Consider the following 22458-nt stretch of genomic DNA (forward strand, 5'->3'; position numbering starts at 1 on the left):
AGTTTGACACTGTAGCGCATGAACTTTAATACCCTTTCCCACGTCCTTGGATTAGGCGACAAGTCTGAACTGGCCTTTAATTCCAGGTAATACCCTATTACCTGTATGTATGTATATATATTACCTGTATATATTATATACAGAGTCCCTTTACATTTTCACAGGCTCAAAAGTAATTGTTGACTGATAAGCAGTTTCATGGCCAGGTGTGGCCCGTTTCCTGGTTATTTCATAACAAATTAAGGAGATAAAAGGTCTGGAGTTGATTCTGAGAGTTGAATTTGCATTTGGTAGCTGTTTAATCACATCTCGATTTCTTCATTTCAAATCCGTTGTGGTGGTGTACAGAGGCAAAATTATGAATATGAATATATGTACTTCCGCTTTGGAACCAGTCATCTTTTTTGAGGCACATCACCCATTTAAAAATGTCACATACGTTAAATGCATTTAAAAAGGTAACCTAAAAGAGTACGATAATGTGTAAAATAAAAATGTAAAAAAAAAAAATAAAAAAAAAGGAGTGAGAAGAGTAACGAAAAAGAACTATAACTATCTTTCCTCATTTAATTTGGTTGTAATAATAATAATAAAAAAAGCAAATGGACCACGGAAGTACTCTGGTATTTTTGCACAGTTCCTTATATACAGTCAGGCTCATAAGTATTGGAACAGTGACAATTTTCAAAATTCTATTTCTAATTCAAGTGGTTTAACAAAAAGGTGTACCGCCCCCCCACCGCCCCCCCACAATTTTCACAGGCTCAAAAGTAATTGGACAGTCGACTGAATCAATGGGTGCAGCGTTTGTAGTTAAACGGTAAATCTGTTGATATCAAATGTTTACTCATCTCAGAAGCTGAGTTCATTTGTTATGTGTCTGGCGTATACGGCAGGTTATTGAAATACAAGCAAAATGGTTAACATTTAAGCACGTATAGGAGAGAAATGGTTTGATTTGCGATGTTACACAGGCTTTTTGTTCACAGACTTTTCATTTTATCTCTCTGTAATTTTATAGTGTTTGTTGATACAGAAAACCAGTTGCTTGCACGAAATACAATAGCATTGTACAATTACGATATAACATCTTACGATAAAGTTTACAGTGGCTTCATAAACTGATTAAAAACATTAAAACGCAAAACACACACATTCTTTGATTTTCATTTTCTAGAGTTAAAAAAAAAACCTTGCTGTTTTTTTTTGTAGTTAATTAAGAGAAGGTGCTCCGCCATCTTGCTCTGACCAAAATGACTTGAACGCACCCGATGTCATGATTGCGACTTCCCAACTCGTAAATACGAACTTCCCAGGAGGACTTGAACGCACAATATGCCTCTGTATGAAGTATTTACCTTAAATATCTTGTAAACTTGCTAAGGATGCCTCGTATGGGAAGCTGCATCTGTAAAGTCAGAACATGTAAAGTTCTCTTGTAATACTGGCAGCTGTCAGTACAACTGCTCAGAGGAAAAACTCTAGTCTCTGTTGACGCCAACACTCTATAAACAGGTGAGAGAAATCAGAGACTCTGCAGGGGTTGGCAAATCACAAATTCATTAGCTATACCACCAGACAAATAAAAGCTGCAAAATGCTGGCTAATCCCATAATTTAGTTGCCTGGAAACCTACATGATTAGGTTAAAAGTTGGTGAGCTTATTAATAATGGTAAGTTTATTAATAATGGCGTTACTACAGGTTAAAGAGAATTCTCTCAAGATGTTTAACCATGAGGTGACTGTGTGTTGTGATTCCTAAAAAGAGAAAGTCAGTCATCCTTGAACACGAATCTGCCTAGTAAAAATCATTGTACAAACTGACAGTTTGATTACACCATGGCTGATGTGTGTAGTGCAGAAAGTGGTGTTATACCGGGGGAAAAAGTGTCTGATATTGTTACAGCATTGAGGTTCCATTATTAAAGTTGCATGGTATAACACAGTTATCGCACGTATTAAACTGATAAAAAATTTATTGAAAAATACTATGCACGTGGTTTGCTAAGGCTAAAGAGAGAGAGAATACCTCAACTTCCTCTATGCACACTCACATTTGAGACAGAGCAAATAAAGTGCCCTTGGTGATTCCGCAAATCTTTCTTTCTTTCTATGGCCTTATCGTCTCTCTCATCCCTGCAGCATCACCAAGCCACAATGCCACTGAGTTGTAGAAGTGGGGACCGTGGTGGATTTCACCCCACTGAGGGTTACAGTTACATTTATGTCATCTGGCAGACGTCCTTATCCTAGACCGAGATACATTTATCTCCTTTTATACAACTGAGCATTTTATACAACTGAGGGTTAAGGGCCTTGCTCAAGGGCTCAGCAGTGGCAGGTTGGTAGTATTGGGATTTCAACTCATGACCTTCCGATCAGGAGTCCACTGTCTTAACCACTGAGCTACCATCTACAGCAGGTGGGTTGGAAAATACTACCAGACACTCTATAACAAGGTTCTCCCATTAAACAGCATGATAAAAGTAAGTTGCCTTCCAAACCCTGTTAGCTTTGCAGTCTCAGAGGATAGACACTGAAGACATTGCTAAGATAGCAGCCAAGAGCTCTGCGAAGAGACACAAAATTTTTGAAAGCTCTATAGTTAAGAATCATTGCTAATCAGATTATATGTCAGGACTGTCAGACAGTCAGTTAGGATCTATTCAGGGCCCTTAACCCATCCATCCATTCATTTTCTGTACTGCTTATCCCAGGGAACTCTGGCAACAAGGCAGGGAAACCTATTACACGTCTTACTCTTGAAGGGATCTTCGCTGGTCAACAATGGTTACAGTAGTCTTTGGTAACAATGGCCTTGAATTTCCTCCATTTTTATACAATTTGTCTGACTGGATTGGTGGAGTCCACACTCTTTAGAGATTGTTTTTCTGTTTTTCAGCCTGATGAGCTTCAACAACTCTTTTCCTGAGGTCCTCAGAAATCTCCTTTGTCTGTACCATGATACACTTCCACAAACATGTATAGTGAAGATCAGACTTTGATAGATCCCTTTTCTTAAAGTAAATCAAAGCGCTCACTCTCACCTGATTGTCATCCCATTGATTGAAAACACCCGACTCTAAGTTCACCTTCAAATTAAACTGCTAATCCTAGAGGTTCACATACTTTTGCCACTAACACCTATGTAATATTGGCTCATTTTCCGTAATAAGCAAATGACCAAGTATAATATTATTGTTTCATTTGTTTAATTGGGTTCTCCTTTCTCTTTTACGGCTTGTGTGAAAATCTGACGATGTTTTTGGTCATATTTTTGGACACATCTAGAAAATTCTAAAGGGTTCACAACTTTCAAGCACCACTGTAACTCTTGGCCACCACTAAAGATCACCTGCTAATTATTAAGACCAACATGCAAGTCATTCATGCTGGATTGTTCCTTTAATTACACAATTAAATAGTTTACCTAACAGTAGCTAGCTAGCAAATGCTCTGCCCATGGGATAAAATGCATCTATCTTTTGTACACTTCTCTGGCCACAAGCTTCAGAATGTTGTATGTTGTAACCTCATTGGCTTGTCATCTCTACCCAAAGAGAGTGATGCAGCAGTACCTTCATCATTTAGTCTGTTCTGTTCTCTCACCTTCTCATCTGTACACTCTGCTTAAACAGATCAGCTTCAACATTCATGCTAATACTGCCATCAATGCCACTGTGCTTATCATCTCATAAACTACTGACTAGCCGAGGTGAGTCTCTGCCATAACTGCATTGCATTCTGGAACTTTACTGTCTTTAGTCTGCTGGTTTTCAATAAGAAAACCTTTCAGACTCCGCAACACAGTGAACATTTAGAGCGAGATATAGTCACTGCAGAGGTTTAGGTAAATCACTTCATGGTGTGCAAATGAACTAATCTTGTGTGTTTGCCAACAGACTCAGCCAGCTTGCAAGACATGCTAACATTGAATATGGCCCAAAGTTTAGATTGTGCAACAAAATAGCTCACCTAACATTAGCTGGCTTGCTAACAAACCTGGCTACATCAGATGCTGTATTTAGTGCTGGACGTAAGCAAATTAATTGCCTGGCGAACATTAACACATTGGTGCTTTTTGCTAACTAGGTGGCTGTCTTTGCTAAAGTTGATACACTATTATATTGCGTAAAATTAAAACCAGTATGTAATGTTAAGCAGTAAAGAAGTGAAAAGAACAGCTTGCAGGGATGCGTGTCATTTCACAAAATCATTAAGTTATTGGATTAGGTTTGGCCTTACTTTCAAGTTGGATAAAAGTGTCTGCTAAATAAATAGGTATTTAACTATTTAACATTCTCAAAGCAGCAAAGATATGAAAGACCATGAAGGTGAGAGTTGTGAAATCATAGTGATCACAATTTTCAAAAGGCAAAAGGAGTTTTGTAAGACTTGCTTACAGAGGCGCATGTATATATAATCGAACATGTGCGCTGGAACAGGCAAACACAGTTATGAATGTTTATTTCCTGTTTGTCAAAGAGAACATGCAAGTCTGCCTCTAATCATCCCACCAAACTAGGACCATATGCCTTTCTGTTTCTCTCACTTTTCCTTCTCTCTCAATGTTTTGTTGTCCCTGTAAGAGCTTAGCCTACTTTTCCATGATCATCATAAAGAACCACAGAGCCACATGTGGTGTAACAAAAGTACGAAAGTGGAAGCTTTATTTTTCCTTCGTTTCCTGATCCAATAAATATAGAATTATTGTTGAAAATTCAACGAATGCAATGAAGCTAACTATATAAATGGCAAGATCTTTAAAAGCCACTAATACTGTATATTTCATGCAAAACTATTCAATTTATTTCAGTTTATAGGCCTGGTTGTCATTTTATCAAGTACACTACTGTGCGTGTCAAAAGATGATCTGTGAGCTGATAAGCTCTACACGTACAACTTCAAGATATGTGTGTCCAGAGCTTAGACTGGGATTTAGATGGTGGGGCCACCCTGCTTCTTTAATAGGTGCCAACAGTACAGCATCTGTGGAAACAGTGATTAAATAAACGTCTTTCAATATCACAATATCTTCTCATTCTTAAATATGGTAAAGACATATGCTTCAGTAAAACTCTCCAAGTTTCAAAATTAAAACGGTAAGGTCAAACCAGTCTGGGCATTCTCTGAAGAACTGCTGCTCGCTGGGTGTTTTTTGTTTTCCGCACCATTCTGTGTAAACTCCATAGCCTTTTATGGGTGAAAATCTCAGGAGTTTAGCTTAAACCAGGCCATCTGGCACTAACAACTATGCCACGCTCAAAGTCACTGAGATTACATTTTTTCCCCTGTTCTGATGTTTGATGTGAACATTAACTGAAGCTTTTGACCTGTATCTGCATGATTTTATGCACTGTGTTACTGCCACATGATTGGCTGATTAGATAATAATCTTTCACAGCAGTTGAAACAGAAAAGGTCACACTGGCCTGGAATTATTTGCTTATTTAAGTGTCATAAGGCTGATTTCTGGTGGCTAACTGTTCATCATCCTCCAGCTATGACTGTTCTTTTCCCCCTCTGTTTACCGAAACACTGACATATTGTGTCTCTTTCACATCAGGGTTTGTATGCGGTGCAAGCTTTCTCACCATTAAAATGCACTTAGCACAAGCGAGATATATTATTCATTAGCTGAGTCATTGGGCTTTCAAATCCGTTTATCGCTGGTGGGTGTTGAATGAAATGGTTTACAGCTGGATTTTTTTTTTTTTTTTTTGGTAAAGCCCAATTTCAAACAGGTGCTATTGTGGTAAATAACAAAAATGGTGAAATAAGGATGTACTTTAGTTCTATGTGTGTTTGGAGTCAGTGCTGGGAACCCATAAAAGCTCTCACACCCAGGTGCTCAGGGGAGATTTTGGAGACTATAAACAAAAGGCCACTCTAAGTCTTTGTTGAAATGTTTTTCTCAATGAACCGTCTCAGCCGCGTGATTATCCGTCATTTAATGTCAGTTTAAAGTGATTCTAATTTAATTACAAGCTTTAAACATCAGCCAGTGATGTTTAGCTCTTTCTGTGTAAACCTACCTTGGGCTTCTATCACACAAGCTTAGTTTTCTGCCTGGTTGCGAGATCAGGGAAAGAACACGGTACGATCTCTAAAATGATGCTTGTATAAAGCTTTAGTCCCAGGTCTGGATAATTTCATACTCATTCAGATTTTCATGTTTTTCCAGTCTGAACAACCGTAACCAGCATTAATCTCCCAAAGATGCTGATAATTAACTGATGGTTTGAATTAGGTGTGTTAGATTAGAGGAAAATGAAAAATGTTCCCAGGAACTGGGATGGTAACCAAATTTAGTCGATCAGCCAAGACATGTTTGGTGTTAGAAGTTAGCGTCTTTAGTTTTTGCTCTGGAGCTACAAGGCAAATATAACTAACCAAATAAATAAAGCTTGAAATTTATATTTGCTATTATATGATCCCATTTAGGTACAAATAATAGTAGCGCGCTAATCAATGTGTTTTGAAGCAAATGTGTGATAATTGACCATACAGTTTGCACAATAGACAATATATTAATTTATTTTACTTGTACACTACATTATAGAGGTCCTTTATGATTATTATTTGTCACACTGTACAAGATCTCATACTCTGAGATTGTAATTTTTTTTTTTTTTTTAAAAATTGGTCATCAGTGGTCTCTAGTTGCTGTAGTACTAAACCGGCTGTGAGCATGTCTCATGGTCACACACGCTATGCTTTCTAATACTACCAATCTCTACTCACGACCAAACACGTTTTTTAAATTGGGTCTGTAAATTACTAAACCATCAAGAAGGTAACATCAGGCCTCACCAATGCCTCAAAATTCTGTTCTCCATGCTAATTCCTACTATGATTAGAAAGCAAAGCAGCACAGACAAGCAAAACTAAAGATAATACTAGGTGGGCTTATTGCAGTTTTTATTTTTAAATTGGGTCATAAAGCTAACCACCTTTGTTATTTGCTAAATTTGAACGTAAAGCCACGAGCACTTGTGTGGTCCATGTTGTAAAGTAAAGGCACTTATATTTTCTTAGCATTTACCAGTGACCTCAGAAGTTTACTTATTGTGGCTTGTAAAAGCTTATGAAGGACCAGCCTCCATCCCACCTGCCATTAAACATCATTAAGGAAATAGTAGCATTCTTAGATAATATACAACTTGGATAAATAAAACAAGGTTCAGAAGGGCAAGTTTTTAAGGTTACCCGAGCAAACTGTGGTCTGAATGGGAATGTGTGTGTGTATGTGCTGAGGAGCGGTGTCTGGCCGAAAGCCAGACCAGGAGTGGTAAGACCACAGACCCAATGGCTGCGTGAGGGAAGCCAGTCTGTGGTAGAATAGGCATGCACAGAACGGTGCCACCCAACACGAGACACACCAAACATGTTAAATCTTTCTCTCTTAAAGGAAGCATTAGAGAAGTCTAGATAGGTCTTTCATTAACTCCTGGGTAAAGAAGCGAAATGCAATGATAGTTCGGCATTGACGGCAAGCTTAGTGATTAATCTATCAAGGGACATGTCTCACAAATGGTCCAACGCCCAGCTTGTGATCCAGAAAGGGGCGGTTTTTAGAAGAAGACTTCATCCTGACCACATCAAAGTTAGGAATTTGAAAAATACGCAACTGCTTTTGTGTTATGGAAAGTTATACTTGGCTCGGGGGAAGGACTAAATTGTGCATTGCATATCACGGGGTGCAAAAGAGGACACGCAAAAAAGCAAGTCAAACAAAACATGTATAAATTCCCTTCGCAGTTTAAAGGCCTGGTCAGAAATTGCTGAAGCAGCACCACAAACTAGCTCTGACCAGCACCGAAGTCACTGAGTTTGTGTGGTCTTAGGACGGCATTACTGCCATTCGAAGGCCCCTGTAGTTTGCATTGCCCAAAACCAGCCGGTACTGGGGCACTGAACGCGAAAGTATATGTCAGCCCAGGCCAAACACATCGATCTCGTGACAAAGCGCTCTGTGTTGCGGGTCCGACTGGAATGTGGGACTTTCTACACCATAAAAATCCTGTTATCGAATCTACAAGCCGAAGATGGAATTCTCTGAATCCGTGCTGCTTTGAGAACAATGGGGAAGAACGCAGAACCCACAGCAACCACAGGGGAACATCCAATAATACAGAGATCAGAGAATGCCGTGGTAACCGAACGAAAAGAGGTGGCTAAAAATGGCTGTGGCTCCGCTTCAGTAAACATGTCTCCTGTCAGATAAATTGTTCTTCTTGTTTACGGTGGTTAAGGCAAAAAAGTGACCAAATCCGCCCAGGGATGGGAGTAGGCAAGCCTGCTTGGGGAGTGAGGGGGCATTTTGTTAAAATAATCATAGAAGAATGCACATCCACTCCAGATTGGGCCTGGGAAGACAGAGGAATGTTGAGAAAGGAAACAATTGCTCTGAAGATGGTTTTTAAATGGAATACAGAAGAAAGTAAAATTTAGATTCAGTAAACAAGCACCACTGATGATGAATAGATAGCTGTGTCATATGGATATCATGTTCACATTGCAAATTGATAACAAAACCTGTATGCAGAGCAGGATCTGCTGTGTGTATGCAACAAACATTGAATTTTTTCAATAGATTTTGGTGTAGAGAAAAAAGAGAAAACGCCGTCGAATTCTTTCTTCTGAAACAGTATTCTCGAAAAGAAATGACACAGATTTATACCATAGCACTGTTGCATTCTTGATGCTGATTGGTCAGAAGGTACTCAGACAGTAGATCTGGCTGCAGGACAAATCGCATGTTTATATTAATGCACTCAGTGTAATATGTTATTGTTTCTATAACAAGAACTCATTCAGAGGAAATAATAAGAAACAGATTGATAAAACATGTTCTTTTCTGTAAGGAGACGTTTCTTTTAAGTTTATGGAAGGAGTCTCCAGTGTCAATGCTTTGTAAAAGTCAGTATGTTTTGCCACGACAGGAAAGTCTTCAGGACAGAGAAGTTTGTGCTTATGGTTTCATTCATGCTTCCATCCTTTTTCCATACAGCTTGTCCTACACAGGGTTGCGGGGAGCCTGGAACCTATCCCGAGGAACTCGGGGCACAAGGTGGGGGACACCTTGGACGGGGCGCCAATCCATCGCAGGGCACAATCACACACAGATTCACCCTCCCATTCACTCACTATGGACAATTTAGACATGCCAGTCAGACTACAATGCATGTCTTTGGACTGGGTGAGGAACCTGGAGTACCCGGAGTACCCGGAGGAAACCCCCAAAGCATGGGAAGAACATGCAGACTCCACACACACAGGGCGGAAGTGGGGATCGAACCCTCAACCCTTGAGGTGTGAGGCAAACGTGATGACTAGCTCATTTTTTTTTTAAAGAAAAAAGAAGAGGCTTGTGAGGGAACTAAATATTTAAAACTATAAGTGCTCATTAATAACTGTAACCTTGGCAAAATTCAGAGTTATAGGAGGGGTAATACACTTTGCGGCATACTATTATTGGATAATAACCAACTTCTGGAGCATCACACCATTCAGTTGTTGATTACTTTTCGATTAAAGCACATGCCATGTTTTATTCCTTACTTAGAGCTTAATTTTACAAAGTACCTTTAACTGAGGATTCAGAAAAGCCTACCGTATACCAAAAACTACCATTAGGCTTCCATCATAAGTGAGATTTGCGTGAACAAGTTTTCCATTCTTCTCTCAGTACAGAGAAAGATGTCAGATCTTTTTTTTTTTTTTGTTGCTAGAATTACACACATGATTCAGATATGTGTGAGAGAATGCGTTCTGCATAGCGGTCATAACTTTTCTTACAACTTCTTTTTCTTTGTCTTTTGACCCTCACAGTCCTTGAACCATTTAAAACAACCACACCAGCACTTCTAACATTTTATATGAAGTGTTTCTGGCACTAGTGCTTCTCCAGTGAGGTGTTGGTATCTGAGGTTCAGTGCTAGTGGCCATAAAGTTCTGAGATCTTATCCCAGGATGGTCAGAAAGAACCCCTTAAACAAAACCTTTACCCTTTGGCTGTTCTTCTGTAGTCTTAGATTTGATTTGACCTCAGTTGTGACTCGTAAATTCGCCAAACTAATAAACGGAATCGAAACGCATTCGATCTCATCTCGCTCCAAGAAGGTAATTTAAGATAGGTGTTTGGCTTCTGTAACTGTAGATCTTATATCAGCATTAAATTCACACCTTTGATCCGTGGCCACATGCAGTAAATAAGAAATAATGTTTTCTGGAAAGATTCCAGGTATTTAAAAATATAAACGTAAAAACTGAAAGAATGATGTAAAAGCTTGCCTCAACCGAATCATGCACGGGATTAAACACGCACACACAAAACATGAGACGTCTGATCAATTCCATCATGTTGAATTTCATTCGACCCAGAAGCAGATTTTTTAAATAGATTTATACAGTACTGTAAAGAGAACACGCTCAGCTTTTTGTCGATGCCAATACTATATTGTACTGCAAATATTAAACATTAAACAGTAAAAAAAAATTCACGATCAAGATTGATAACACAGTAAATGATCAGGTACACACACACACAAATCTCAGGCTAGTAATGTTTTCATTCTGCTGGTGAGACAGTGTTTTCGATCAAGACATTTTTTTTAAAAAATCCAGCTGGATAGGCTCTGGATCCAATGCACCAACCCTGACCAAGATAAAGCAGCTGCTAAAGATGAATGAATGAATGCATAAATATTCTGGATTTCTAAACACACACAGCTGTTATTAAGAATTTTAGTTAAAAAAAAAAAGATGGGAGGACTGATAGGGAACGGGATGCTACAGCTAAATGCAGCTTTCGCGCAAATGTAGAGGTATAGCACTTTAAAGTCAGTCAGTATTAACTAATATCGATATTTCATATTTAATATTAATATGCTGTGGATGCTGACTTGATCAGAAACTAGTAAATCCCCCAAAACATCCCAGAATCCAACCCCTTTTCTGTCTTGCTCTGTCTCTTTGTTTTTCTCTACTTTTCTTTCTTTGGCAGAAGTTTCCCATGTTTATGCATTCACTGGTGATTGTTGACAGGATTACGAGAGATGGGTTCAATCCCCCCCCCATTCTCTCTATTAATGTTTATGCTGCACTGAGATTGTTGGTGGGATTATGAGGAAGATGTTCCTAAAGGCAATCTCTTTCCTTCATGAACCATTAATGCCATATGAAATCGGCATCAAAGCTCATGCTTTGATGTGTTGTTTTGGCTGCTGAGCTCCTCTTTCTTCTCGTTCTCCAGCGCTCCCTCGTTTCATCCCTCTTCCTCTCTCGCTCTCTTCTTCCGATTCCTCACGGTTACTGTACAATCAAATAATTACACGGATTGTAAGCAAATGATTTTTTACCTGGCAATTAAATATGCTAATGGAGAACAGCAGGGATGAAAGGACTGATTTAAGGACCACGAAATCTACAAAAGGTGCAAGTGCACAATTGTGCCAACCAGGGCGTGTGCAGCCCAGAGAGAGAGAGAGAGAGAGAGAGAGAGAGAGAGAGAGAGAGAGAGAGAGAGAGAGAGAGAGAGAGAGAGAGAGAGAGAGAGAGAGAGAGAGAGAGAGACATTGACATTGAGACATTCTGGAAACCAGCTCATGCTGGCCTGTTTGCAGTGCCTATGCTAAATGGACTTATAAAATAACTGAAGTTTGGGAGAAAGACCACATCTGAAACTCCACGTTCTTCTAAGTTAACTTTCCATGTCTTCCTTTCTCTACTTGTAAGAGAGCTTCAGCACTCACCACCTCCCTGTCTATTCCCTGCTATTCGACATCTCTCTCTTCACTGAGGCGGCCTGGTGGTCTGGAATAAAGCAGAAGCTGCCCAGAACTCCAATGCTATTTTCAAATCAGCTTGATTAGCTTTGATATTCAACTGTACAAGATTTGTCCATATGGATGGGCATAAATGATACAAGCTCGCCTACACCAAATTACTGCTACAGTTCCCTCCGAAACTATTGGAATGCCAAGGCCAAGTCATCTGTTTGTGTTATACACCAAAGACATTTGGAGTTGAGATCAAAAGATGGATATGAGACGAGAGTTTAGGATTTCAGCTTTTATTTCCTGGTATTTTACATCCAAATGTGTTAAACGACATAAAACATAGAACCTTTTGTATCAGACCACCCAATTTTTAAGCGAGCAAACGTATAGGAATAGATAAGACTTGAAGTAAATTTAAGTTAATAACACTTAATATTTTGTTGCATATTCCTTGGTTGCAATTACTGCATGAAGCCTGTGATGTAATAAAATGATTGCTTTTTCAGGCTTTTACTGCAGCCTCTTTCAGTTGTTATTTGTTTTGAGGGGGTTTTTCTCCCTTCAGTCTCCTTTTCAGGAGATGAAATGCTGCTCAATTGGGTTAAGGTCTGGTGATTGTATTGGCCAGTCTAAAACCTTCCACAATTTCCCCCTGATGAAGTCCGTTGTTAAGTTGTCAGTGTGTTTTGGATCATTGTCTTGCTGCATGACGAAGTTTCTCCTGATTAATTTGGATGAATTTCTCTGTAAACTGACAAATAGAACGTTTGGGTAAACTTCCACTTGAATTACATCATCAATAAAGATTAGTTAGAATCCAATTGAGAGGTTAGGGAAACCTTACAAGGATATTCCCTGTTCGGTTCCCACTAGAGCTGTAACAGGCATGTCCCACTGGACAGAGACCCAAGGGCAGACCCACAACCCACTGAAGATATTACATCTCACAGTTGGTTTGTGAACATCTGGAATCTGTGGTTGGGGAAAAGTCTGGACTGAGCTTTTAAGTCTGTTCCACCGCAACCCCTACTAGGATAAGAAGCATTAACAGACCCGGCATGAAGTCTGATAGTTTATGTGAAACTATATAGATGTGGTTTTGTTGAATATGATTTGTGATAGAATTACAATTCAGAAAGCAGTTACTATATTCGAGCCAACTTTGTTATAAACATTTACAAACTTTTAAAAAATGGGAAAATGCCAAACAAAATGCTGAACTGTTACTCATAATTGAGCTGTCTTTTAATTGCTGTTGACTGAATAAGATTTCAATGACCGTGAACAGTTACATGTTATTTTTTAGGGTCAAACCCAAAGCCCAGCTTGCAGAAATACATCTGAAGTACAAGGGCAAGCCTCGGTGTGTGTGTGTGTATATATATATATATATATATGTATACTCGGCAAAAAAAGAAACGGCCCTTTCTCAGGAGACTGTATTTTAAAGATACTCTTATAAAATCCAAATAAGCTTTACAGATCTTTATTGGAAAGGGTTTTAACAATGTTTTTCATGTTTGTTCAATGAACCCTAAACAATTGTTGTACATGCACCTGTGGAACAGTCCCTAAGACACGAACAGTTTACAGGTGGTAGGCAATTACGGTCACAGTTACAATAAGTTAGGACACTAAAGAGACCTTTCTACTGACTCTGAAAAACACCAGAAGAAAGATGTCTAGGGTTCCTGCTCACCTGCATGAACATGCCATAGACCTGCTGCAGGGAGGCATGAGGACTGCAGATGTATCCAGAGGAATAAACTGTAATGTCTGTAATGTAAGACGCCTAAGACTGTGCTACTGGCAGACAGGAAGGACAGCAGATTGTCCTTGCAGTGGAAAATTACATGTAACCATGTGATCCCCCCCAGACGTGATCGAGAACTTGTAAATGCCTTGGTGGAAGAGTGGGGTAACTTCTCACAGCAAGAACTGACAAATCTGGTGCAGTCCATGAGGATGAGATGCTCTGTAGTACTTAAAGCAGCGGGAGGTCACCACATACTGACTGTTACTTTTAATATTGACCCCCCCCGCTTTGTTCAGGGACTCATTATTCCATTCCTGTTCTTCAAACGCCTGTGAAACGTCCTCAGTTTATATCTCAGTTGTTGAATATTTTAGTATTAATACAAGTATTTACACATGTTAAGAAATTTGCAGTTGAATGTGAGAGGACGTTTCTTTTGCTGAGTATGTACATATTTTGTGAATTGGGATATGGCTGTTAGGAAATTGTATGATGTCACAGATTTGTAGGCTGTTATATGCACCCCAAATAAATTCCATAAATTGGCATCTATGGTTAATCTGTTGCAGAGAAAGGATACAGAGGACTCGTCTGTCTAAGCAAAGGTTAGCGCACTGGCTGGTGGACATCGTCACCATGGCCTATAGAGGGGCTACGTCCAGCTGCTATTGTGACATGAGGAACGTCTCATTCTCATGAGCACTATTTAGAGGATTGCTACACCAGGTGGCGCTGCTACCTGAAAGTCACTATTCACTTGCTCCAGATTTCCAGAGGTGAGAGCACCGCAGCAACCTCATGACACTATGGCATGTTACCCAAGTTCTTCTCACCACCCCTAGTAATTAGAGGAAGGGTGAAAAAGAACGCTAGTTATGCAGGTGTTACTATAAATGCTGAAATGCCTGGCTAATTTGCCAGGAATCCTTGTCATTTGGGACTAGTAGCAAAAGGCTTCTGAGGTGTCCAGGTGATTCCCACATCCCCTGGAGGTTCATATAACCACAATTACATATATAACCTGCGTTTGAACTTTCTTAACAGTTACAGTGTTGAGATGAGGACAGGAGCGACACCACAAACCAAGTCTCTAGAAGAAGTAAATGAAGACCATTACAAGTGGTTTTTTTTTTTTTTTTCTTCTTCTTTAATTTGAAAAATATAAAACTTTATTAATAAAAGCTACATCTTTTAATAATTACAATAATTATAGCTCAAAGTAAAATCTTTAACTGAAAACTCTTTGTATAATGTATAATTTACAGATTTGATAAAATGAAGTAAACAAAACAAAGTAAATGATATTTATTAAAAGCTTACAAAGTGTTTCAAAACATAAAGCCCTTCTAAAAACCAAGGGAATATAACACCCTGAAACAGGGTAGCACATGGTATGGTCCATGTAGGCACAGGTGCTGCACTGATATCAAATAAACTTTAGTGCCCTAACCCCCTCCCACGCCAACCCCCCCCCTTCACAAAGGAGCGTTCGTAATATAGGCCTACAGTATGAGATTATATTAGAAAATGTGGTATGAATGTGGTATGGATATGGTAAGCTGTGATTGTGACCTATGAAGTTGCATACATTTTTGCAATGTATTAGAGTTCATTTCCTGCCAAAAGTGATATGTCACAATTCATACAATCACAATTTTATGACTTACAGGGCATCGGAATTTGTAACTTGCAACGTATTTGAGATTCGTTTCATACGGTATGTTTACAGATTATTATTCACATTGCTCGGTTTGCACTCGGATAGCGTGTAGCTGTAACGTATAGATAATCGTGCTCTATATGGTAACTGCAGCGCTATCAACACTAGCAATTTAGCAGGTTCACAAAGGGGATTATACAGAAGTTGGAAAATTATTTTGCCGTTTTTTGGTACCTTCAGCTTGCTATTAGTAACAATCCCAGAGTTGTAATTGTGTGCCTAGGCAATATAACCAGCAGGTTGTAAATGCAAAGTGAAATTCGTATGTCAATAGTCATTTCTAATAATAGAAATCATATTCTAAAAACCTAAATTAGGATTGCACTTGCGAAACAGGCATACGATTACAATTTCCAATACACTTACGATTCCTTTAGACAGACAAAAAAACAAAACAAACAAACAAAAAAAAAACTCCACACCAACAAACAAAGGCACCACAAGAAGAGCTTTCTATAATCGACGGCCCATATGACTATAATTTCAGTCATGAAGGTCGCTTAATTTTTTTTTTACTTTTTTAAGATCTCCAGTATCATGTCTTAAGCCTGGTAACCTTGCATGACTAATACTGGAGCGTTCAGTAGAGGCCGGACGACGAGTTATGGACAATTCAGCAGCTAAAAGTGAGAGCTATGACAGTGACTTGATGATCTTATGAAATTTACTGGCAATGGGAACCTAATAATGTCTAGTAATGAAACTCTTAAGAAGTAGTTACTGCACAGGTAGCTTTCATTGCAGCAAATTATGATCAGAAATGTGTTTTAAGAGGAGTGGGAAGAGTGTGTGTGAGTGTGTGTGTGTGTGTGTGTGTGTGTGTGTGTGTGTGTGTGTGTGTTTCAAGCAGCGTGTCCTTTCGGTGGACGTGAGAGTCAGGAAAAATGGGATAATATAGTTCAATAAATACTTTAAAAAAAAAAAACAGATAATAAAAACATCTTCCAAGGACACATGTATATATACACATAGGCGTGTATGTATATATGCATGTATAGATGTTTCAGAGTTCAATAGATAAAGCAGATGATGCACTATAGGCTCCGTCCACTTGCTGCAGAGTAATGAACTAATCTGCACCTTCAATGGTTTTATTTCCATGCAGCAGCTCAAAATTGTTTTCTAAGGCGGAGTGGTTCGAAAAAAAAAGGTCTTGTGCTCATCTTCATTGGTTATTATTGTTCCTTCAATCGCTTCATCAAATCCCAGTTGGTCTTTTTTTTCTTTTCTTCAAATATATTAACTCTAGGTAGCTTTAAAAAGGCACACATTTGTGCCAAAGGAGTCTGTTCGCCTGATGTCTGATGGACGGCTAGCTTTGTTTCTGAAGTTCCTGCTGACAGCGTGTTTGGATGGTGGAAGTTCATTTGTTTTCCCGGCGCTTGATAACTGTTAAAAGGTGTACAGCAATCGGCTGGCCGGATGGCGAGATGTGCTCAGTCCATGCGCTCGACTTTTCCCAGGATCTTCCCTTCGTACATAGGCAACACCGTGCCGTCCTCCCAGATCTCCTCGAACACGGCACCACACTCGAACTCATCGCTGGCCTTCTTAAAGTAGTACCTTCAACAAAATAGAAGAAAAGACGCCTGGTGAATATACATTTTCAATACTTATTTTCTTTCCGTAAGGTGTTCCTAATGCCATTGTGGCCAAAGCGGACAAGTCAATAAGGCTGGCTCTGACTAGACATACAGAGACACGCACACATTCTCCAGGTCGTGTAAACCTCTCAAGTTAAATACAACATGACAAAACAACAACAACAACAACAACAACAACAAAAAACGGAATGTTTCTGGAGTTTACAAAATGCCTTCTCTGTTTGGAGTGAGGCCAAGGCATTGCAGCCTTGGCCTTTTGACAGTAAAACCAGGGAGCTTCACGGTGACCTCAAGGGTGTTCTAGAGGTCAAAGGTCACATAACCCTGACACAAAGACAGCACTGAAGGTTCAGTTGGGGCCCTATTCTACGCTGAGCCCCTAATGATCTGAGGTCTCTTTAAAAAAGGAGCAGGGATCAGCGGGGAAGATTTAATGATTGGCTTTGTAATGGAAAAATGCCTGACTCGCACCATGTGTGGGGCAGCTTTGGAATTCCACAGCTTGCTTGGGTTTATGGGTGAAAGCTGACTAACTCACACAAACAGCATGTGTGTAAACTTGTCCCCCCTCCACACCCCCAAACGTTTTTTTCTTTCTTTCTTTTTTTTTTTAACCACTTCTCTCGCTTCCCTCATTCTGATGTAGTCTGGATTTCTATTGCATTCTGTATTCTGTATATACCGTACGTACGCCTCTATTAGGAATATCACAGAGATGCGCTGAAGCCTGTGTAACCTTGGCACAGATAAGCATCTTCCTCTACATCTCCACCACACTCTTCTCCTTCCTAGCCTTCATGCTCATCTCTCAGAGGGAATTAAACTCTCTCCCAAGCGAACAAGAGCAAAGAGAATCCGAACGAAGGTGAAGTGAGAACGTAAGAGCCAAGAAGAAGAAGAAAAAAAGGTAGAGGGAGAGTAAAAAAGAAACATGTTCGATGTGTTTGTCGTCGCATCTGGTATCAATATTGTCTGGCAAGCTGGTTTTACAGCGCTATAGAAATAATTGAAATACGTGAAATAAAGATTTCTGAGTTTATGGCTTTGGTGAACGACAGGATTCATGACTAACAACTCAAGCACACCGAGTATGACTTTAACCCTTTACATTTTTTTATCGCAATGTCGATTCGCTTGGTGTTATATCACTTGATAAAGCAAAAATGGGTTTTTAATCCCTGAAAATATGAGTACACCCGGACTGGTCTATAATTTCTGTACTGTTTTTGTTTATAAACATTCTAAAACTTCTATGTATTTAGAACCGATCATAATTATTATAATAACGTACCTGATATTATTATTGCAATGTCACTTACAGTGTTGACTCACTTTAATGATTTTAAACATGGAGAATTTACGTAGGTTAATGATCAACGCAACAATTATAACATAAGTTGCTTTGATCGAGCTGCAGTTGAACGGGAACTTCATCGGACTTTTTCGTCCAAGAATTGTGGAAATAGTTTCTCCTGATTACCTGATCGTTGCATATGAGTGCTGCTATTGTTAGGACATTTAGAAACAAAAGCCATTGTCTAGACATGTCCTAAGCCTCTGTTTGAGAGCGTTCAGGTTTAACGTCCAAGTTCAAAGGCACTCTTGGTCCTGTAAAGCGCTGCCCATGCTGAAGATGTGCGTTTGTGAAGGGCTCGTGGCTGATGTAATCCCGGGAGGAATCTGAGAGGCTGTCAAATGCAGCAACTCAGTGGGCAGAAAATAATAGGGTTTGGGCCGCAAAGCCATGCTTGTTAAGAATGCCTTAGCGTGGGAATCGGGGGGCTGACGTGACCAGATCCATGTGCACGACACAATCTGCTCCTCCACCCCACCCCACTTCTCCCCATGCTTTTGATTGTGATGTGCTTCTCATCTCAGACATCTCATCTTAATTACAGAGATTTGGTCTTTGTTTTGTTTTTTCAGCTCTGTGGACGCCAAGCAAACAGGCGTCTGTTGAAATAAAGCAACCGAATTTACCTGTAGTTGCCTTTCTTGCGGAGCTGCTCTTTGAAATGGCCGAGAGTGAGGCTGTGGGTCTTCATGAGTCTGCGGTAAGGGATCTCCTCGCCACAGAAGAAATAGGTGACCACCAGCTCCGAGCCAGAGTGGGCGCTGGAGTGTCCGGCACTCAGCCGCCGCTGCTCCTTCCACCTTTGGAGAAGAAATACAGATGGGTTAAAGCTACGGAGGTCGCCTTGATATCCTCAATTAAGCCTAATATTAAATAATAGTACATGATATTTGTATGCTTTTTGTCGAGGATACAAGACGATATTGGTGACATTTCCAGTGGTAAAAACTGTAGTAAATATAACCCACTCAAACGGTTCACCTAATCTTTTTTTTTTAGTACACTTTCATGCTGAGTTGGGTTTTCTCCTGTGAAAGTGTGTCCTTGATGAGGAAAGCCAAGCCAGCAGAGGCAGAGAGGAGCCTTTTCTCGAGCGTAACATGTGATTAGGTTGCGTCTGAAGGCAGCGGGAGCTGTTGTGCACCGTGAGACGGCTCTGCGAGGGCCCTCCCGAGTTTGATGGATGATGGGCCTTTGTGTCAGTGTCTGGGCTTTTCACTAATCTGACCTCTCGCTAAGAGACTCCGACAGGCTTTCAATTCTGCCTTTCTCCTCCCTTCCCCCAATCCTAACGTGACGGTCCAGCTCAACCTGTGCACAGTGGTGCGGTGGCAGGCTCGGAGGGCTGGCCTGGACCAACATGTGTTGCAGGGGTGGCCAAAGGGCAAGCCCCCAAAAGAGCTGTGAAGCTTTTCATTCACTTCCAGGGCTTTGTTAGCGCCGCTTCAGATGGCAATGGTTCGCCCTGAGACAGCTGGCTGGCTAAAGGTCAGCCAATTAAAGCTCAGAAGAGTGTGTGTGTGTGTGTGTGTGTGTGTGTGTGTGTGTGTGTGTGTGTATGCGCTGGCTGTCAGGTGGCTGTGGCTGGACATCAAACATCACCACAGAACACTGAGACGAGTGACAAAAATATTTCAGGGATTGTTAAACCTAAAAAAAACTTCATGTGGGTTTAGAAACACCCAGATTCCTCTTAATTCCTTGTCTTTTAGGCTAGCCTGCTTAAATAAAAATAAAAGCAAATGAATAAACATACTCGTCCATCTGCAGGGCAGGGCTGATGAGAGGCGAGCTGCTGTTGGAGAAAAGAGACGGATGCACTCTCTCTTTCTGCAGGCTGGAGGCTGAGTGTCTGTGGGTTTAAGAGATGGAGTTATGCATTAGGTGAGAATACAGAACTGAGCTTCAAATAACACCGAACCAGAATTTTTCAGAGAACTGATATTTTTCACTTTTGGACCCTAGATGACTTTGCAAGAAAGTATTGATGTTCCCTGCACATCACATAGACGCAGTCAAAAAACGGACCAAAACACAAAAAAGTGTTTTGGTCCGTATTTCTTCCTAACCCAATAGAAAGTCTGCTGGGGATGAACCAATACAATACGGAGTATTTCTGATTTTCCAATTCAACACCAGGTTGATTAAGACAAGTAGGATAGTTAAAAACTACGATGGTCCATCTTGAAAAATAAAGCAAAATGGGCATTGTCACAGCAATACCTTTTTCAGTTAACACTGAAGTAAAAAAAGAAAAAAAAAAAAAAACGTGCTGGATGACCATCAACATATACTCTGAGACAATTTTTATCTTTGCAAATCATGGTGTGAGCTCAGTCTTCGAGATATATGTTAATATTGAATATCAATATGGCTGAATCTGTACCTTTGTTTAGTGGGTTTGGAGGCTTCTTCCAGTCTTCGGCAGGCTTCTTCGAGCTGTGTGAGAGTGTTTGGTGGAGAGAGAGGCGGCATAGTGGGATCCTGGACGAACGGGTGACCCGGATGGTGTGCTCGAGCATGACCACCTACTCCTCCACCACCCCATAAGGGCGTCTTAGAAGACAAGTCGCTTGGGTGCACCTTCTTCAGGCCTTGAGAACTGTAGTGAAGATTTGTTTGTTAATTTTGCCTTTAAATTTTTATATATATATATTTTTTTTACATTTTATGACGGATTCAATTCTTTGGCCAACATTCTTTGTGCTTTATGTTTTTTAGCAGATGTACTTTGTCCTCTTACTGGGTGTCGTATCCAAGTGTGAAGTTCCAAGCCTTGTTTCATGTATATCACTACCGAGTCTTTGCCTTCTAAGTTCCTGCACTTTTAATATCCACTGTCGCCTGCTGCCAATATTCTGACTCATTGCCTGTTTTTGGTTCACTCAGTGAGTGATTACTCTATAATACGCAGAGGTATACAGCTATAAAGTGTGCTCATGTGACTCACCCGTGAGGTTTGTGCCTGTTCTGCCTCTCACTTTCCAAGATCCACTGCCACACGTTATGTGATCGGACTATACCGTCTCTGGGGAGCAGAGGTGAGCTGCTTTCCTCTTCGCTTGACTTGCAACCACTCATTCCATCACTAATATTACTGGGACGCTTAGACAACGTGCTGGTACGCCTAGAGAAAAGAGCAAAAGGAAATCAGGCCTACGAGATCCCCAATAGGCATAGCTATATTTGGTTATGTTTTCATGTATAAGATCCGTTTGATGTATTAAACCTCCAGAACTCACCCTTGTTGAAGATCGGCTGAGTTGTGGCACCTTTGGTAGCAGTAATCTGACCCGGAGGAGCCTAGACACTGCGCCACTCGGTGCGCCGCCTCGGCCTCCATTTCCTCCCTGCTCTTGGGTGAAGCAGAGTGGTGGTGGTGGATGTAGTGGTGATGGATGTGCTTGGTGGAGGGCTGGGGAGCCATCACGGGTGTCTTGGATGGTACAGAACAGTGCATACTAGGTAAGAGATTGGGGGTAGAGCCTTGCTGATGATGATGGTCTGGGGAACGGGAGCGAGGCGAGTAGCCTGGTATGCCAGGGGACTGGCACCCTGGGGTCTTTAGGACCCTGGAGAGGTGCTCATCCAGAATGGCTTGAGGGTCTTCATCGCACAATCCGGAGGAGAGGAGGCTGAGAGCAGCGGGAGGCGGCTGGGACACGACTACAGGTAATTCACTGTCATCTCGTTCTTCTTCCTACACACACACACACACATACAGAGCACAAGGAGGTAAGTTATCAGACATTCTTACTGGTCATTAAAAATTAAAATGAGAAACTATCCTTCCAGTCTGTGCACAAAAGAAATCAGGCAAGTCTCAATATTTAAGAGGATAAAGAACACATTCGAATTTTTGAAATAGTGACACAGTCCCAAGAGCTCGAGAGTTCTTCCACAGTTTCAGCCATTACGTAAAGGAAAAGTCCAGTATTTTTCAAACTGATCTCTTATTTATTGCATTGCTAGCTTATAAAATGGACACGTTTTCCAGTCCTGAAGCTTGGATTATAAATGATTCTTGATTAAACAAGTGTTCTCTGTAAATAGAAATAGGACAGAATTCTTGCCTGTGGTAATCACCAAGTAAAAAAAAAAAACAACCGAATATTCCTTTAATAAAATGTCAGACTAGTAATGTCTGTCAGAGACAATCAATGCAAGTCGGATCTTCTAAAAATATAAAGCAGACACTTTTTGTCAGTACCACAGGCACAACTAATAAGGCCAATAAGGT

At 40.4% G+C, this 22458-nt stretch overlaps 1 protein-coding gene across 2 annotated transcripts in view; it reads right to left on the reverse strand.

The window, feature by feature from the left end:
* Positions 1 to 14571: 14571 nt before the first annotated feature.
* The window catches only part of LOC128615330 (axin-2-like), a 308706-nt gene continuing 300819 nt past the window's right edge, over positions 14572 to 22458 (reverse strand). For both annotated transcript variants that reach the window (XM_053637309.1, XM_053637308.1), the window contains exons 6-11: positions 21461 to 21918; positions 21169 to 21345; positions 20605 to 20820; positions 19975 to 20070; positions 18845 to 19018; positions 14572 to 16823 (exon numbers count right to left, since the gene is read on the reverse strand). In XM_053637309.1, the coding sequence (XP_053493284.1) occupies positions 16697 to 16823; positions 18845 to 19018; positions 19975 to 20070; positions 20605 to 20820; positions 21169 to 21345; positions 21461 to 21918 (1248 nt within the window). In that variant the 3' untranslated portion in view covers positions 14572 to 16696. The remainder of the gene's footprint in view (positions 16824 to 18844; positions 19019 to 19974; positions 20071 to 20604; positions 20821 to 21168; positions 21346 to 21460; positions 21919 to 22458) is intronic.

This window comes from Ictalurus furcatus, chromosome 12, assembly GCF_023375685.1.
Source record: "Ictalurus furcatus strain D&B chromosome 12, Billie_1.0, whole genome shotgun sequence".
Lineage (NCBI taxonomy): Eukaryota > Metazoa > Chordata > Actinopteri > Siluriformes > Ictaluridae > Ictalurus > Ictalurus furcatus.